Source organism: Aythya ferina (assembly GCF_964211825.1).
Source record: "Aythya ferina genome assembly, chromosome: 18".
NCBI lineage: Eukaryota > Metazoa > Chordata > Aves > Anseriformes > Anatidae > Aythya > Aythya ferina.
The window spans coordinates 1,105,749-1,125,203 of record NC_140317.1 but is presented as its reverse complement, the minus strand read 5'-3'; the positions used below and the strand labels follow the sequence as shown (position 1 = coordinate 1,125,203).

Here is a 19,455-nt window from a genome sequence, read left to right as displayed (position 1 = left end):
CTTGCGCAGGATGGCACCCAGGCAGGTTTTGAATATCTCTGGAGAAGACTCTACAACCTCTCTGGGCAGCCTGTTGTAGTGCTCTGTCACCCTCCCAGTAAAGAAATGCCCCCTCACACTGAGCTGGAACCTCCTGTGCTTCAGTTTGTGCCCGTTGCTTCTTGTTCTGTCACTGGGCACAACTGAAAAGAGACTGGCCCCATCCTCTCGACACCCTCCCCTCAGGTATCTATATATACGTTACTGAGATCTCCCCTCGATCTCCTCTTCTCCAGGCTAAACAGGCCCAGTTCTCTCAGCCTGTCCTTGTGCAACAGGCACTCCAGTCCTCTCATCATCTTAGGAGCCCTCCTCCAAACTCGCTCCGGTACTTCTATGTCCCTCTGGTACTGGGGAGCCCAGAACTGGGCACAATGCTCCACGTGTGGCCTCAGCAGGGCCGAGCAGCTGGGGAAGATCACCTCCCTTGAGCTGCTGGCAACACACTTCCGAATGCAGCCCAGCATCCCCTCAGCCTTCTGGGCTACAAGGGCACATGCTGCCTCCCTCCTGGTCTGTCCAGCTAGTAAATTCTGAACGCTCCTTGCAGTCCTGCCATACACACTGCTCTTAGCAACCTCCACAGCAAGGAAATGATGGAATTGTTAAATCACTTCTGGTCACCATCACCAACCTGGGGCAGTGTTCAAAGAATGAGGCCAGTCACAGGGCTGGAGGAGACTCACATGAAGACAGATTAAAGAGCTAAATCTGTCTGCAGTTTGTCTCGCGAAGAATAAATATAATAGCCTATAGATATATAGGCTATGCAAATAGGAAAGAGGAAGCTGTTATAGGAAAATAATTAGCAATGATAGCAGACAGAAAAACACTTTTGGCCTGAGACCTAGCATACAATCTCCCACATGAAGAGGTGAAACCTCTGAAATGGCAAGTAAAACTTTCAAGCACCTTCTTCATCAGAGGACAGTGCTCCTCTATCACTGAAACACTGACCAATGTTCTATCTGAAGGGAACTTACAAGAATTTAGAGGGACTCCAGTACACCCACACATCCTATATCATCCAGTAACACCCTTCCTCAGAGCCAGTACACAGGACAGCCCTGGCACCTCTCTGTTGATGCTCTCCTTCCTCCAAAAACTGCCTAAACAAAATTTCAAAGGCCACCTATTAAATGCCCTAAACGTGACTTGCTGAGTACAGTATATGTAGTAACTATACAACGTGCATGCTTTGAAGAGCACTCTTAGGCAACATGATGTTTTATTCCACATTTAAGTCTCAGGTGTCCCCAAAGGGCACTTTGTATCAAACACACGATTTAAATACCTGTTTAGAAAGACTAGTCAGAGCAGGAAAACCAGAGAAAGCAGCAGAAGTGAAACATAACTAAAGCAGAAGTCTTGCTGCCATCAAAGAACAATGGCAATCACTTCAGAAGTGCCTCCTCACATATGCACGTTATTTTTAAAAAAATCTTGCACAGTGGCTGAAGTATCAGAACTGCTAGCCTGCAAGAACATACTTCATCATGGCGTTCCTTTAATGTTATATTTACCCTACAGTTTCTTAATCAGAGAAATAAAATTACACTAGAAGTGATCTTAAAGTCTTGTGTTATATATGGAGTGGCAATTCGTGTCGAGAAAATTGTTGACATTAATAAAGAAGGGGGAGATTTGGGAATGTGGCCATAGGGGTTGGAAAGACCCATGGTTGAGATAACATTAGACTCTTAACGATGAGGCCATCAGGAATATAAAAGAGTTTAGAGGGAACAAAGAAGGGTGATTCAGGAGACTCCATGCAGTCTGGGGTTTCTTGTAATCCAGCCGTTAAGGCATGGATGTTTCTGGGTGTTTGCTGTTGTTGTTATATTCAAAGTTGTTTGACCAATGAAAAGTTGTTTTGAAAAGAACTGCTGTGGAGAGAAGGGTATAAGAGGGGAGCCTGCCCTCAAGATAAAAAAGGCAGCACCAAGAAGTTACATCAATAAAGAAGCAGGAAAAAGAAGTGAAGAGGAACAGGCTGGCAGAATGGAGACCAGGATGGGAGCAGGCACATTGATTGCCCCATGAAGATAGGTTCAGCCAGACTCAGCAAACTGCTCAGAGAAGCTCGTACAGAAAGTCGCTGGAAATAGGCGCACTGGAACTGGAGAGAAGCGGACCTGTGCACACAGCTGCCTCTCGCTGGTAAGCAGTTGCGCATTATGGGGAATCATACGTCCTTAGGAACAAAGACTGTCCTGGTAACCTTACAGCTCATTCTCCTTCTGAACAATCAGACGGTTTATGAGCCTGAAATACGGGACCAAACTGAGGTCAAGGTGTGGGACTCTGCAACTAAAAACGACAAGGTTGCAGTGGGATTGCTCGGCACCTGGCGAGCAATCTCTGAGGCCTTACAGAGTCATGTGGAGCCACAATCACAAATGTGTGACTTGCCAGATAGTGAGGGAACTGCGGGCTCCTTTACTGATCCGACTGCTACGCCATCGCCATCTGCTGCCACAGCCATCGAAGGCTTTTGCAAGAAAAGGAATGGAAAATGGAGACTGTTAAGTTATGGAACTTAAAGGATTGTTTGTTACCCTTCCTGATTGTACATATGTATAGGCATACTCTGGTTTAGTATGTAAAGCAATGTTCTGTATATTTAGAATGTTTGATGTTTGTGTGTGCGTGTTGGTGGAGCGTAGACTCCCTGCACACCCAGCGCTGTTTACTTGCCTTTTATACCTTTTAGAAATATTTATTTTATAAATATTACAAAATTCAGATTGAGTTGAGACCTCATTTATAACACTTGGAAACACTTTTTTTTTTTTTTTAAAGTTTTAATGTTTGCAACCCCTAAAGGAAAAACAAAAAAAAACCAAAACAAACAAACAAAAAAAAAAAAAAAAAAAACACCAACAACAGAAGGAACAGACCCTGAATGCTTCCTTGTCTCTTGAAGGCAACAATGTTTTTTCTTTCAGTATACAAGCTTATCAGCAGTTAATGGCAAAAAAAACACCCTTAGGAGACTGCTCAGCCAGTCCTAGCAGGCAGCAAGCAGGGAAGCGGAATCACCTGGGCCACACTACCTTTGCACAAGAAATGGCAAGGGGAAGCAGCAAAAACCTGTTCTCCCCTGCAATGGTGGGAAGGTGATCATGTTGAGACCTTTCCCCCTTCTTGAATATAAAATGACTTTACTGCCTTGGTCTCTCAAATACAACTCAACGGAAAAACATAGATCTCCTGCCTCAGCCAACGACATACAGTTTTGTCAAATTATTCAAGAAGGCTAAGCTGCAGTTCTGAACTGAGATATTTGCTATTATTTTTCATGAAAGGGCAGGGTTTGATCCCAAAGTCTCTACAGCTATTTCTCAACAGCTTACAAGAGGAATTCAGATGTCTGTTCTACATTCCTTTCATTTACAACAAGAAGAAAATCTGCACAACTCCTTCCACTATACACCTTTGATCTTCCTACCTGCAGAACAACAGCCCACGTTCCCTTCTCAGCACAGAAACACTGTGGGAATAGAAATGTTTTTGCAGAGTTACATTGTTTAGAAGGAGGGAATGTGGTACTGAGATATGCTTACAGTGATAAGAAAGTTTAGCAGGCGACCTTGTAAAATGCAGACAATCAGACTCCTTAGGACAATTAGGTGAAAATCATGGTGTCAAGTCAAGTCAGATAAGTGAAGAAACATTACCACTTCAAGCAGTAAAAATGTCAAAAGAAATTTGAAATTTAACAGGCCGGCGACTGAAGGCCATGCATTGTTTGTGAAGCATCAGATAGATTGTGAACCTGGATTACCCACTCAGTGGGGAAACAGGGGAGGGTCCTGCCATCAAAAGGTATATAAACTGTGTTTTGGAACTAGTAGATGCGCTCTCTCCTGCTCGTGGGGCGCCCGCCATTGCAATCGCGAATAAATTACTACTTCACTGAGATCCTCGCCTGAGCCTAAGTTATTGGCTACGGAGTGTTTCTCACAATTTTGGGGGCTCGTCCGGGATCCAGTCACCTACTAGGGAGCCCCACCGCCGCAGCAGCAGGAAGGCATGCCCTGCTGATTTCAGCGGTCCTGTGCATCGACGGTGGCGGTTCTGCGGAAAGCTGACAGAGGGCCCGAGACTGGTTAAAGAGGCAGGATCCGTGAAGTAGTGGGGAAAGGAAGAAGGTAGGCACTCCGGGTTTTTAAGAATCGATCCGGTAACTCTGTGCACAGACCAAGGTAAGAAATATTAAGTATTGCCTTGGGGGTCCTGTGATCTGGTGCATGGTAAGCCCTTGCACGGGGAAGTGCTGGCACTACACCAGGGGAATCTGGTGTACGGTAATCCTTGCACGGGGAAGTGCTTGGAAGTACACCAGGGAATCTGGTAAACTCAGGTGTGCGGTAACGCTGGCACGGGGAAGTGCTTGGCGGTACACCCCCATCTTTCAGTACGTTGGTGTGTGGTACACTGCAGAAGGGAAAATTCTGTAGCACATACTGGCGAGGGTTAGGAAAGATGGGAAGTACGAGTTCCAGGGAATCTGGTAAACTCATAGGTGTGCGGTAACGCTTGCACGGGGAAGTGCTTGGCGGTACACCCCCATTTTTCAGTACGTTGGTGTGTGGTACACTGCAGAAGGGAAAATTCTGTAGCACATACTGGCGAGGGTTAGGAAAAATGGTAAAATATGAGTTCCAGGGGACAGGGAGATATCCCTGGGGGAGTGCCTACTAATAGTTCTTCCTGAAGAATGATAAGAAATTGGAAACATAATCCCAAAATTAGAGGGATTGTAAAAGAAAAATAATTAAAAAAAAAAAAAAAAAAAAGGTTAAATATTGTGTATCAGTCTGGACAAAAGAACCAATTAAGGAAACAGCAGTATTTTGGCCAAAACACGGGTCTGATGAAAATTCAGGCTTTAAATTTATGTGTAAACAATAAGATTCCTTTTTCAGAGAAGGAGCCAAGTTACGCTCCCTATAATCTTAATATTGAACTGGTGGCAGCAGCAGTCACTCCAGGAAGGGAGACAGGGACTGTAATTAACACTGTCCCTAAAGAAGGATCGTACTCTAGGCTCTGGCAAGAATTAGAACAAGGTAGAAGATATGTTGAGAATTTTGCCTTCCCTGATACTAACAGTACTAACACTAACTGTGTATCCTCTTAGGTGAACTACCCCCTCCTCCTTACCAGCAGAGAGGTTAGGACTTTTAAGAAGGAGAGGAAGTCTTTATTCAAGGACCCCAACAGCCTAGCTGAACAATTAGACCAGTTCCTACGACCTGATTTATACTCTTGGGGGAGGGAATTATGTCTATAAGTATGTTGTTTACAGGGAAAGAAATGGGAATGATCAGGAGGAGAGCTGCTATACAAGAATGGGAAAGAGCTCATCCTCCAGGACCAGGGGTAATACCGGCAGGGCAGAAATACCCACTTGCCAATCCTGGCTGGAATAATAATAGTGTGCAACACAGAAATCATATGAGAGACTTAGTGTCAGAATGAGAAAGTACTTGGGGATGAGACCTGAGGACCCAGTATCCCAAGGGCTCTTGAAAGTTCATTGTGTGATTAAAGCCTGGCAAAATACACAGAAAATGCTTCAGAAGGTGGGGGGAACGTAGTGAACAGTCACTGGGGGACCCTCCTGCGGGAGGCCCTGGAGGGGTGTGTCTGGAGGGGAGATAAGAAGGGAAAAAAAAAAAAAAAAAAAAAAAAAGAGATCGAAATTAATGGTATTGACAGTGCAGCGGGTAGTGAGGCAGAGGGTTGGAGAAAGATGAAGAAAATCTTCAGGGGGAGTCAGGGCCAGGATGGAAAGGAGAGGAAGAGAGGTGAAGGAATGGCAGGCAAAGAAGGCTGCCTGTGTTGTGGCCCGAGTCCTAGCAGAGACAGGCTTTGATAAGATGTTTTAAGTGTGGCCAGGCTGGCCACTTCGAATAGGAATATCTGGAGTGGAAGAAGGAGGAAAGAAGGAAAATGGGATGAAATATGCTATATTGATATGTTGTTTCAGTATCTTGGAGGGAAAAGGTATGGAATTAAGTTGGACCCTGAGCCTTTGGTGCTGGTATTAGAAAAGTACAGGCTGGAGAAAAATAAAGGAAGTGTTAAAAGTCTTGCCGAAGGTGTTAAAGGTGTGGCATGTAATATTTAACAGAGCTGTTTGAAATTGAATGAGCAGGGAAAGGTGATGTAGGCGTTATCTAAGTAACAGTCTAGAAGTTTTGGTATATTTGCATATTTGCTGTGGTGTTTGTTCAGTTTCCCAAGCATCGGGGAGGGGGGAACAGCCTGCTCCACCAGGGGCCTCTCCAGCGGCCGCAGTGGGGGCTTCGGCTCCAGTGCCTGGAGCGCCTCCTCCGCCTCCTTCTGCACTGACTTTGGTGTCTGCGGGGGGGTTTCTCACTCTCCCAACTGCTGTTGAGCAGCAGGTATTTGTTTGTTTCTTTGTTTGTTTGTTTTCGTGGATGTGCTCTCACAGAGGCACGGACTGTATTGCTCATGACTTGGCTCTGGGCAGCAGTGGGCCCCTTTGGGGCCAGATGAAATTGTCGCTTATCTGCCACGGGGAGGCTTCTGGGTTTTTGTCACGGGGGCTGCCACTGCAGTTTCCCACCCCCACACCCCTCACACCCCCCGAACCTTGCCATCAAACCCAATACACTGGGGCAGCTAGGTCATTACTGGCTTGTAAAGTATCAGGGATTAAATTAACTAATGAAACCCTAAAAAGTGATGGGGGTAGAAGGGGCTGGGATAACAGTGCCACTTTGGGGGGGATACCAAGCTGAGACTAGGGGATAAAATGATCACTGGGCAATTATTGTATGTATCCAAGGCAGAGACTAACTTGTTGGGAAGGGATTTGATGATTAAATTAGGCATTCAACTAGTAAATTATTAGACTGGAATAACAGTATAATTAATGGAGTGCTCTCTGGCCCTGAGAGCAAACGTATATTCACCTCTGACTGGAAAGACCCTGAAATGGGGGCGGAAGCAACAATATAGGTGGACAATTTTACCTTGGGGGGGTTTACAGGGCCACCTATCTATATGGATAAGTTTTAAAAAAGATTTTGGAGCAATTACAACCTCCCAAGGAGGTATTAATGTTACAAATATGTGGATCATTTTCTGTTGTCAGGACAGGAGAAAAGAGTTGTGAAGAAAGCTACTAACAAGCTATTCAACTTTCTGGGAAAGCAGGGCTTGAGAGTATTAAAAAAAAAAAAAAAAAAAGTTACAATATGGAGAAAGAGAAGTCAGGTATTTAAGGCATCTAATGTCTGAGGGAAAATGAAGAATAAATCCAGAGAGGATTCAGGGAATTGTTGAAAATTAAGAAAGAACTAAAAAGTTTTAAAAGAATGATTTTTTTAAGGAATCAGGAGCCATGAAGTCTGAAGGAAAACGGATACTCCCTGATGGGAGAGAAATGCTGAATAAAGTGATAATGAGGCAAATATTAACTGTTTTACATCAAAAGAGTCATTGGGAGGTGCAAGCAATGTGTGATGTTGTGCTAAGAAAGTATGTCTGTGTAGGAATATACACTTTAGGGAAGCACATATGTAGAGGATGTACCATATGTCAAAAGGTAAATAAAAAGGTGTTCTGTAACCCATCTAGAGGGGGACGGGAGTCAGGGGTTTGACCTTTCCAAAGTATACAGGTAAACTTTACTGAGTTACTTGTTTGTCCTAATTGACCACGTGACTAGATGGGTGTAAGCTTTACTGAAAGGGTTAAAGCAGGCCTTAGAGATTGAGTGGGATTTTCACAGCCCCTGGCACCCCTCCTCTTCTGGGAAGGTGGAGCGAATGAATCAGACATTAAAGAAGCAATTAACTAAACTAGTGTTAGAAACCCAACTTCCTTGGGTAAAATGCTTACTCCTACAGGTTTAAACAGCACCAAGAAAGGATATAGGAATTTCACCATATGAGATGCTGTTCAGATTGCCCTATCTGGGCAGAAGGGATGAGATACCACAATTCAAAATAAGAGAGTTTCCTTAAGAACTGTATTCTGGGGTTGTCTTCTTCTTTGTCATCTCTCAGGACCTGTGGGTTGTTGGCTCAAACCCCACCTTTGGAATTCCCCATTCACCACCATCACCCAGGAAACCGGGTCCTGATTCGGACCTGGCAAGAGTCAACTCCGGCCTGAATGGGAAGGACAATTACTGACCACTGAAACAGCCGTAAGAACTGCGGAAAAAGGTTGGACTCACTATACTCGAGTGAAGGCATCCGTCGACCCTAGTACCTGGGAAGCTGTTCCTAGAAAAGACTTGTTGGAAGTTGAAATTGAAGAGAGAAATCTCATAGTGGACTCTGAGCAGGATAAGAGCTTACAATTGTAAACTAACCTTTTATTTTCACAGGTAACTAACGAGTGTGACTTGTGATTGAGAGAAAGGACAGACCTATAGCGAACTGCAGTGCTCCCAAGGGGGGGGTTGTTATAGTAGTAGTGTACATCTTATTTTTGTATCGATAATTATTTGGAAACCTAAGGTTTAAAAATAATGACAGGGAAAAATTGATTACTAATTTTGTTTTTAGTGATTCTAGGCCTCAGAGAAGGCCTCGGTCAATTGGTAACTTGGAAAAGGCATGACCAGATAACAGCAAAAACGGGATACCCCATCAAAATATGGGTGACTGTGACAGAGGGTTATGTACCACAAGCCATCACGTTTGATGCTTGTGAGGTGTTAGCTTGTGGAGATTTAAATGCCCAATGACAATTGAGCAGAAAGAACAAATAACTGGGAGAGACACAACAGCCAGATTGAGAATAGCTGTATGGAAACAATCCTCTATTGCCATCAGAGAAAGAGAGAAACTCAAGGAGAAAACAGGAGGCCCTCTGAAATGTGGCAGTTCAAACATTTGAGATTCAAACAGGGTATGGGGATGTGAATGCCTGGATAGAATGGGTCAAATATACTGTCCAGAGTCTCAACCGTAGCTACTGCTATGCTTGTGCCTCGGGATGACCGATTGCCCAGATAGTGCCCTTCCCATGGGGGTGGACCGAAGACTCCCAAGGGATGCAATGTATGATTGCATTGTACCAAGAAAAGACTGCCTGGGGAAATGAGGCCTGTAAGTCTCTCTTTGCTGTTTCTTGCATGATAACAATATCACAGTTCCCCCTGCATTCTCTACAGCTATAGGTAACCATACAGCTTGCCTCTCACAGCAGGGTGTGAGTGCTACCTGGCATCTGGGAGAATTTGCCTTGTGCTACCAAGGACTTGATGGGAAACTGCTCAAGACTAGAGATCCCCAGGGCAGATCTCTGGTGGTACGGTGGAGGGAAGATCTTACGGTCCACCCTGCCATCTAATTGGGAAGGCACTCGTGCATTTGTTCAATCAGCTATACCCTTCACTCTGGCATTTGAAAGAGAAACATCACAAATACCCAGAAGAAGTAAAGGAGGCTTAGGAATATCATTTGATGATAGAGTATACATAGATTCTATTGGGGTACCTAGAGGAGTTCGGGATGAATATAAAGCCAGAAATTAAATTGCTGCAGGGTTTGAGTTACTGTTCTGGTGGGTAACAATCAATAAAAATGTGGATTGGATTAATTATTTCTATTATAATCAGCAGAGATTCATCAATTATACCAAGGATGCGATGAGAGGAATCGCTGAACAGCTAGATGCCATCAGCAAAATGGCTTGGGAAAACAGGATAGCATTAGATAAGATGCTTGTGGAGAAGGGTGGTGTATGCGTGATGCTGGGCAACTGTTGTACTTTTATCCGTAACAATACTGCCCTGTATGGCACAGTAACAAGAGCATTGCAAGGGCTTACCACCCTTGCCAATGAATTGGCAGAAAATTCGGGAGCAGATACTTCCATCACAGGATGGTTGAAATCTTGGTTTGGTAAATGGAAAGGGATGGTAATGTCCATATTTACATCCTTGATTATAGTAGCAGGAGTTTTGACAGCTATTGGCTGTTGCGTTATCCCCTGTGTAAGGGGACTTGTCCAGCAGTTAACTGAAACCGCATTATTGAAACAAATGACCATAGATCCACCACCCTACTCAGATAAAATGATATTAGAGGAAATGGAGAGCAAAGGAAATGAAGAAGAGGAAGATATTTACCAAATTATACTTAAAATAAATAAATAAGTAAAAATAAAAACAGTTTTTGCAAAAATCAACAGTTTATAAAAAAAGAAAAGGGGGGAATTGTGGGAATAGAAATGTTGTTTTTGCAGAGTTACATTGTTTAGAAGGAGGGAATGTGGTACTGAGATATGCTTACAGTGATAAGAAAAGTTTAGCAGGCGACCTTGTAAAATGCAGACAATCAGACTCCTTAGGACAATTAGGTGAAAATCACGGTGTCAAGTCAAGTCAGATAAGTGAAGAAACATTACCACTTCAAACAGTAAAAATGGCAAAAGGAAATTTGAAATTTAACAGGCCGGCGACTGAAGGCCATGCATTGTTTGTGAAGCATCAGATAGATTGTGAACCTGGATTACCCACTCAGTGGGGAAACAGGGGAGGGTCCTGCCATCAAAGGGTATATAAACTGTGTTTTGGAACTAGTAGATGCGCTCTCTCCTGCTTGTGGGGCGCCCGCCATTGCAATCGCGAATAAATTACTACTTCACTGAGATCCTCGCCTGAGCCTAAGTTATTGGCTACGGAGTGTTTCTCACAACACCTCTCCATATGAAAAGGCTAACCTGTGTTTCTCTGGCAAACGGTTCTTCAACAGAAACGATGGCTTACCTGGACAGGCCAATGGGAAGGGAAGCAGATATGTGCCGTTCAGCACGAGATGAAACCAGACCCCTCCTGAGCACTGCAATGCCACCAGTTTTGCTGCTGATGTTACCAAGTGCTTGTGCTGACTGCAGAGACTCAGAGAAATAAAATACCATAGCTCCTGTCATTCTTGCTAATAGCTGGTAAATACAGACTAAAAATCTGTCTGTAAAACAGAAAGATAAGTAGGTAAGAGAATTCACAAATGCATTAATGCTTTCATTATCCTCTTCTTCTAAATAAACGTGACACTTACACATAACATGCACAGTCAGCTAATACCCCTAACACTTTAAAACCTTGCTTAAAAAGGAAAATGCAATTAAAATATACTTTAGGGGATAATTCAAGCAATCAAACCGTCACTGTTTAACAGTCAACAGTACTTTAATGGAAAATACTCAACATCAAAATCTGTCTTTGCTGTAAACAATTTTTGGCACAAAGAAACCTGGCACTTTCTGTCAAGAGGGTTTTTTCAACCCTGTAAATTCCTACTAATTCACTTCTCAATTCACTTTAAGTCTACCAGAGAAAAGCCACTACAGCTCTTCACCACCTCTGGAGCTGGCACCAACTGCCTGCCCACTGCTGCTGCCTGGGCTCGGGCAGATGGAGCAAGCCCCTCTCCTGCAGACCCATGCGCCCTCCCAAGGCCTGACTGCACCAGGTTATACTTGCTGCTAACAAAGTTTTGAATTTTCATGACTTTAAACAGGTAACAAAACAAGTTTTAGGCAGGTTGGCAAAGCAGAGGGGGAAATCAGGCAAACAACCCAGCAGCCCACAGCATGCACAGAGGCACTCACTCCTCCACCACAGCAGCACGTGAAACTTCCGGAACAAAACCCAGGCCACGTGCAACCTTTGTGTTCAAACCAGCAAGGTCCTGGGGAATGAACCACTGGAGTTACCTCTACAGAAACACACTTCACTTCCACAACACCTCTTTGGGACGAGGAGCTCCACCAAGCAGAGCTGCAGACAATGGGATGCGCTGGCCCCTTCAGCCCCCAGCGTGTCCAGCAACCACAAGCTTCCACACTACTCCTGCTGCCACCTGCTGTGCACACAGCACCTGAACCATGGCCCCAGAACCCCACAGGACACACCGAGTACCTCCCCAGCAGCAAAGTGCCCGACACACAACCATACTTTTCCAACTGCTCTGATGTACTTACCCTGTTTTTAACATAAACTGCGGTGCTCTGACAGGCAGGTGCTAATGTGTTTGTTTTTTTTTTTTTTAATGCCTCTCTGGTTCCTACCTACATTCATGCCTCCCAGCACACAAGTCAGCAAAGCAGTATTAACGGAGGTGTTTTTCGGACTTACCCCCAGGAACCCTGGTACAGTCTCTGTGACCAGCTGTGCTGCTGCAGGGAGCTCACAGCACCCACCTCTACACTTTCTATTCCAAAGGCACAGGTGGGAACCATCTCATTATTTTGCAAAACCTTCTAATGGCAAAGCCTTTTTTTTCTTCCTTTGAAGTGTCATGTATTTAGCATTTCTCATTTTGTTCCAGACTGCAACTGCCCCAGAGAGCAAGGACTGTCTATGTCTGACAACAGATCCCAGCTTTGGATGAAAGGCACTGCTGAGGAAATAACTAACCTTGCAGAAGCATTTACAGTGTTTTTAGTGTGTCAGACAACAGGGAATTTGTAAGAAGACTAACAACAGGAGCAAGACATTGTCTTAAGTAAATGCTAATCAACCTTTTTAAGCTGACAAGGTTCACATGAAATGCTGCGTGACAGCTCCTCCCAGCAGCAAATCCCATGTCCAACTCAGCCTCGCCTGCACAGCCATTAACCCAGCTCCAGAATACAAACTTCAGCAGCCAACTGCTCCTTTTGGGTGGCTGATTTTCTTCCATATCTTTTCACAATTCAGTAGCTGTCATCTTATGAATCTACCAGAAAAGGTCTCAAAGCCTAACTCTGATTCTGACATACAGCTCTAGCTTGTAAAACGAGTTTGAATTTCCTGCTTCAAACATCGAGTTTCCTAAAGATTTGTATATTCCATACTAACAGAAAATTATTAAAAAATAAGTATGTTCTCCAATCCTGTCCTGGGGGAACAATTCTGACATCCAGGCTCACCTCTGCACCGTAACACTGGAACAGATGTCCTCCTCAGTCATAACACAGAAAGCATTGCTCTGTGAAAGCTATGGACAGCAAAGGTTTTTCTATGTACAACTGCTTCAGACAAAAATCTATCTGAACAGTAGTCACAAAGTACACTGACATAAAATCCAAAGACACCGACTATTAAAAAAAATAACAATTATATCTCTAGATATTAGAATTGCTATAACAAATAAGTGTATCAAGCACAAAAGAAAAAAATCTGAATGCAAATTCAAAGAAATGCAGAGTCAAAATAAATCTAGAATTCAGAAAAAAAAGAGACTGCTTCCAATAAAACTATCACCATACTGTAGAAGGTACTTTGATAGTATGACAGAGGAATACAGAGCATAAGCCAGTGACAGAAAATAAAAAATTAGTTCTGCAGAGCTTCCATTAGTCATCACAAACTGTCCTGCAGTGGCCAAGGCTGCCTGTGGGAGAGCTGGCACCAGCTAACGCCAGCAGCCCCTCCTGACAGCTCTCCTGTCCTGTTCTCACCTCTCTTGAAAGAAGCTCGAACAGAAACAACCCACTGCAGGATCTAGCATCTGTCCTGCTGGCTCTTGAGATGGCAATTCAAGGTGTTCACGCTCCGTATAAAAGTGTGCATGTCAGGTGCTCATTCAGCACAAGTTTTGGCAGGCACAAATCAAACTGCCAAATCCCACCCAGTTTGTTTCAGACCAATTCAACAGGTAGGAAATTTCCAGTGCTCCATACACAATTAGTTTAGCTGCATGTTTCTGGAGTTGCTCTTTTGTTACAGGTAAAGTAGTACAACAATTAGTAACCCTGTAAATTGCTTAATTTTACTTTTACTTAAACAGCATTGTGAGAAATGGAAGCTCTCTTAGGAGTAGGTCTGCCATAGGTGGTTAGTTGGAACAGAAAGTGGACACATTCCCAATACCAAGGTTGATATATAAAACAGGATAATACTATAAAAATATGTAGCTTACTTTGTGCCTTTCCACAGAAGTTTATCTGAAAGCCTAAAGCAAAAGAGACAAGTTCTTGTTCATTCACTGCAAGTCAAAGTGCATCACTTAAGAATCACTTTTTATGTTTCAATGTTCATTAACTCTAAAATCATACATTAAACAAGTTTATTAGATCAAAATTTAGAATGTGTTGCTTCAAATGTAGAGCAATCCCATTCAATTCAGGATTCATCATTTTATAAACAAACCAGTCTTGAGTGGCAGCAGTGTTCAACAAACCAGCAAGGGCACCAGCCCTTCTGCACAGCAAGCACGAAGGATATCAGTTCACTTCAAGGAGCTTTAGTTTCTTTGAGGCGCTAATAGAACTCAAACAGCAACAGCTCTAAAGCTGACAAATTAAGGACAGGAATCCAAGCTTTGCTCAAGGGGGATTTGGACACTGCAGCACTGATGGTATTGCAGGGCTCCATACAACAAGGCGCTGAGACCTGGACAGAGTCTGCAGAAACTTCCTGCAGTTGGGGACACGGCTGCCCAAGGATGGGCACCGCACACCCGGCCCTCTCCAGCACTGCTGACCTAGCATGTGGAGATGGATGCTTCTCTGGGATGTTTGTAACGTCCTTATCAGTCCCATCACCACAGAACATTTTATGGCCATGAGCCACGGTATGTCCGCACAATGCATTATAGCCATACAGGACAGCAGCTGCACTTCCTATCACAGCCAGCACCACCATACTGCTCAGGGAGGGAGGACCTCACTGAGGCTTGCCTTGTTCCTGAGAGCTGCTCAGCCATGCACAGCCAGATCTCCACGAGCGTCTGGCTCACTGAAGGTGAGCACACTAATAAGCACAGTACATGCACACATGCACAGGCACACGGCTGAGAGAGAGCCTTAGCACATCACCTTACACTGGCCACCAGAACCAGAAACATCCTCCACCCCACAGGAAGGTCTTGGTGCCCACTGAGCAGGCTGGAGACTCGAGCCAGGACACCATTGCAGCTCTCAGAAAACTGCACGTGCTGCAAGCTCATTTCAATTTATGCTGTAGCAAATGTATCCTTGGATACAAAAAATACGGGAAGCTTTTGACTCAGTTTGAGTAATGAGAGAAAAGCACATGAACTGTATAACCCAACACTGCGGTGACCAAAAAAAAAAAAATAGCAGACAAAAAAAAAGAGAAAGTGTTGTTCACAGGCACACTGTTGCCAACTCTGGGCTTCACCATGAGCCTTACAAAACCTGGTGTCCCCTTCCCACCAGAAGTTCCAGCTTAAACCATCTGCTGAATAAGATTTTTTTTTAACTGGTTTTGTCTCCACAATAGCATGCAAAAACAGAAAAATAACCCCAAAGCCACCAAAGCAAGCTGGTAGTACATTCAGAGAAGAAGGAGCAAATAAGAATGGTAATTAAAGTTACCCACATTACTCTAATAACATTAACAGTAATTTTATTAACAATAATATAAATTGATCAGTGAAAATTAAAAAATGCATTACCCAACCATTTTACTGGCAGGACAGCATAAAAATATAAAGGAAAAAAATAAAAACAACAACAATTTCATTCCACGAGGGAAGTACCTTTTTCCCCCTACAAAAGCAACTCAGCTGTCTAACTAGCTTGCAAGTTCACTGTTTTGCCTTAAAATTTCTTCCCATTCCTATGGCTCAGCCCTGCACCTGTTACCTCTGCTTTACCCAGGAAATGTTCCCTTCTCGGCTCCTGGTTATGGGAGCACGTTACCAAGCTGTTCAGTTGCACCATGGTTCTTAAAGTTTTTGAAGTCCAAACAGATACTCCGAATAGATTTTCATTTTCAGAAATGATTAATGCCATTTTTATCTACTGCTAGTTTTCTTTCTGATCATGCCTTTGCTTTTCTTTTCAGTCATGTTATTATAAGTTCCTATGCCAGACATTATTCTTTTGGTGGTTATGCAAGTTTTTTCATTCTTTCAAAATCCCACAAGTAGGGGCAGATGCAAAGTTTGCCTGCTAAAGAAATAAACCCCATAACATTTCAACAAAAATTCCTCCAGTCCATTGGCTTTTAAAAGTCCTTGGGAAAGAGTTCTATCCCTCTGCAGAGGGCAGGCAGGTCTTCAGTACAGAAGGAGCCAGGGAGTCTGCCCAGCTAATCCCCACAGTCTCACGCTGGGTAACAGAAGACTGTTGCAAAAATACCAGCCAGTAGCCCCAGCCCAGATCCAGCTATCTTCTTCCCTTGTTCTCATCCCCATTAACTCCTTCTAACTCAGAGCTCCTTAAAAAAGGAAATCAGGCATCAGTTCTGCATAAAAAAACTTGAGTGTGCCATACGGTAACACAGGATCCCCCTACCCATTAAAGCTCTTGCAAGGTGTCAGAGCACCACAAATAAAACAATCTTCAACATTCATAACCGTCTGTGTGCAGCCGACAGACAGAGCCAATGCTGCTTATCACCTGTATCACATCTCCACCCAGAGAAAACTGACTTTGGTTTACGACGGAAATCTCTCAACTAGAGCAGGACTCCTGCCTGACCTTTTGCCAAGACACTGTTTAATACTATCCCAGAATCAGTGGTGCTATGTTCATGTCTGTCCGTGGCTGATCCCAACCCTGTGCCTGCTAAAACAGCTTTGGTCTGCTTCTGCTGCTGAGGCTGCTGCTGCTTCCCTGGGAGGCAGCAGGGGAAAGGGAGCAGCTGAAGGCATCATCACTCATGATGCTCCCACCCTCTGCATTCAGCCTGGTTCTGCTGCCCATGTTTTCTGCCACATGCAAAACTGCAGGCAAACTCGAGATGAAGTGTATTCCAAAGTCACTGCAAGTAACTTCCTGTCAATGGCAACAGAGCATCTATTTCCTGGAAAGGATGGCAGTGGTTAGTGCTTTCAACCTAGCCAAAGGCATATGGCAGGACAGGAATACTGTAATGTAAAGCTGTGAAACACATCTAAATAGGCATTAAGGAAGGAGTAGCAGCATGTATGTCGAAGACTAAGGGTGACAGAAGATCAACAGTGACAAAATTGTCATTGAACATTTCCAGCTACTGACTGAAATCCTGAAGATGTCTTCTGGAAGAAAAAGCAGAGCAGGGCATCTAAATTGTTTTCAAGAGAAGCTTGATGCACTTAAAAAAGGAGTCTGTGGTAGAAAGGGGTCGTTATTGGAGACAAAATATTAAACTCCCAACATGAGAAAAATACTGAACTCCTAACACAAACACGAGCATGTCAAATTCATAGATGGTTAAAATAACTGCTGCACTCAGGACTGGGGAATTTTTCTTCTAGAGTACTTTGGTTTATTTATTCCTCTAAAGCACTGGACAAAATTACTTTATAAGATCACTTGCAAGACGTTTTCGTAACTCCCATTCCTGCAAGACTGAGTACTGGGAATAGACTCAATTCTCCAGCACATCACAGTTGCAGCTTTTGGATTTTAACAACAGGTTCAAATTTAGCAGACAGCATTGCTGTGAGACTGCTGTGGATGCAATGAATGCTGTATCCCATGGTGAACACAGTCACTCTGCTCAGTTCACCTGTGGAACTCTCTGGATGAAACCCTGACCACGCAGTTGCGTGTCCTTGTGAACAGGAGGTAATGTTGCTACCAAGGAGGAAGCAGCAACTACTCCTGGTAGATTGGAAGTAGACAACCCAACCCTCACCTCACGTGGCTGAGTTGCCACAGAGCAACCAGCTTTGGCTGTAAAACCCAAATCTTTTGAATACGGTGCCCTAATGGACAGCAAGATTTTTATGCCAGTGTTAATACATCTACAACTTCGTGCATTGCTCTGCAGCATGGACAACCAAATAGCTGAAGAACGTTGCCAAGCTGTGTTCATTTAGTTTGTTTTGGGTCTCAAACACTTAGGACATGCCAGCACAGGCTTTCATGGAGAATATGAGTGCTGGGTGGCTACAGCTTCATTGCCAAAGAAGAATTAATCAGATTTTACACGGATACCAATGCAAACCTTCCCAGAAAGCTTCTATTTACTACACAGAAATAGCACCATGGACAAGCAGCTCCTGGAGCCCATCCCACAGTGCCCTGGAATGACGCAGGGATCAGCTCAGACCTTTGGCAACTCAGTGATGAAGCAGGTTCCCTGCTGCCAATTCTGTTTTGGGCTCACGTTCAAGTTAGTTGTGACTAAGACCTGTCTATATTAAAGCAAATGACCAGCCCCATTAACATTTCATACCCTAGCTGAAATACAGCCTGCAATCACACTTTCTTACAGTGTATTTTCGTAGGGCAGGAAAAAAAAGCACTCACAGCCACAAACCAGACTTGAAATTTCCAATTCAAAGCCCAAGATATTCCAAATCGTGTACCTTTACAGTGAAATCAGCCACGCCATCTAACACAAGGATATGGACAGACATATGTGAGCTGTAGACACCACCTCCCACCATCTCAACCTTCACCGCTTCCATGCTTGTTCCTTCTGCTACTCACAGAGAGCAGCAGGAACAAGGCCACATGAGCAGGTCAGACAGCAAAGTCTTGTTTTCAACCCAATGTTATCTAGCACTGAGGTGCAGCAGCAATGCTTATGTTTTAGAAAGCTTATTTGGCCACAACTCTGCTATGTGCAGATAAAGAGCTCCAGGATCTTATTCCAACTCCTCTCAAAAAGAAATAAACAAATTAGAAACATATTTTAAAATAGAATTTGTATTACCAGGAGAACACGAGCAATCTTGTTCAACATGTGTGTCCCTGTGCAGCAAGAACTCAACTGCTGAGCTGCTGCCCACAGCAGCAGGTCTCTGCCTTCAGATTCTTCTTCTTCCAACAGATGTCAGAGTTCACTCATAACTAACTCCTTTGCACGAACTTGCAGACACACTCCTGATACCATACAGTCACACTTTATAGTTTTAACAGTTGGGCTACATTAGAACAGTAGTTCTTAAGAGAGAACTAACCTCTACTCATCCCCAGATCAGCAAGGAAACTAATCTTACATCAGACATCCAAATGCCTTAGTTTCCACATCCTGACTGCTACGGCTACCTTGAGGGTGAGGAAAAAAAAAGGTATCTTGAAGAAAGGACAAAACTCACATGTCCTGAAGCAGTATACTAAGTTCTATATAACACCACTACATATAGCTTCTCATCCAGTTTTTCTGGTAGGTAACACCTCTTCAGCAGTAAAAACATCTGGGGTCAATACAGTCTCTACAGCCTGTCATCAGGTTGTCTGAGAGGACAACAGCCATTCTGTCCCTCTGCTCTAGGCTTCCAGTCTTGACCACTTCTACAAAGTGGTTCTGATCATCCTCACACAATATTCCCCTCCGTCCGACCTTCGGCTCCTCCAAGTTTGAGTGGCATGCGAGGAAAGAAGAGAACATCAAAGGTAGGGCAAGGGTTCCAACTGCTTGGCATGAGATCAGGTCCTGTGCTGACACGGTTCAGTAGGGGAAGTGGTCTTTACAGGAAAACTCAGATGTGGTCCCATCACTCCCCAGAAGGGATTTCCAAATGCAGT

General features: G+C 43.9%; 1 protein-coding gene across 7 annotated transcripts in view; it reads right to left on the bottom strand.

The window, feature by feature from the left end:
- The window catches only part of MAP2K4 (mitogen-activated protein kinase kinase 4), a 112,762-nt gene that overhangs the window by 82,867 nt on the left and 10,440 nt on the right, over positions 1 to 19,455 (bottom strand). For 3 of the 7 annotated variants that reach the window (XM_084492510.1, XM_084492513.1, XM_084492514.1), the window contains exon 2: positions 13,944 to 13,976. The exons of the other annotated variants lie outside the window; for them this stretch is intronic. In XM_084492510.1, the coding sequence (XP_084348636.1) occupies positions 13,944 to 13,976 (33 nt within the window). The remainder of the gene's footprint in view (positions 1 to 13,943; positions 13,977 to 19,455) is intronic. 7 annotated transcript variants of the gene reach the window in all.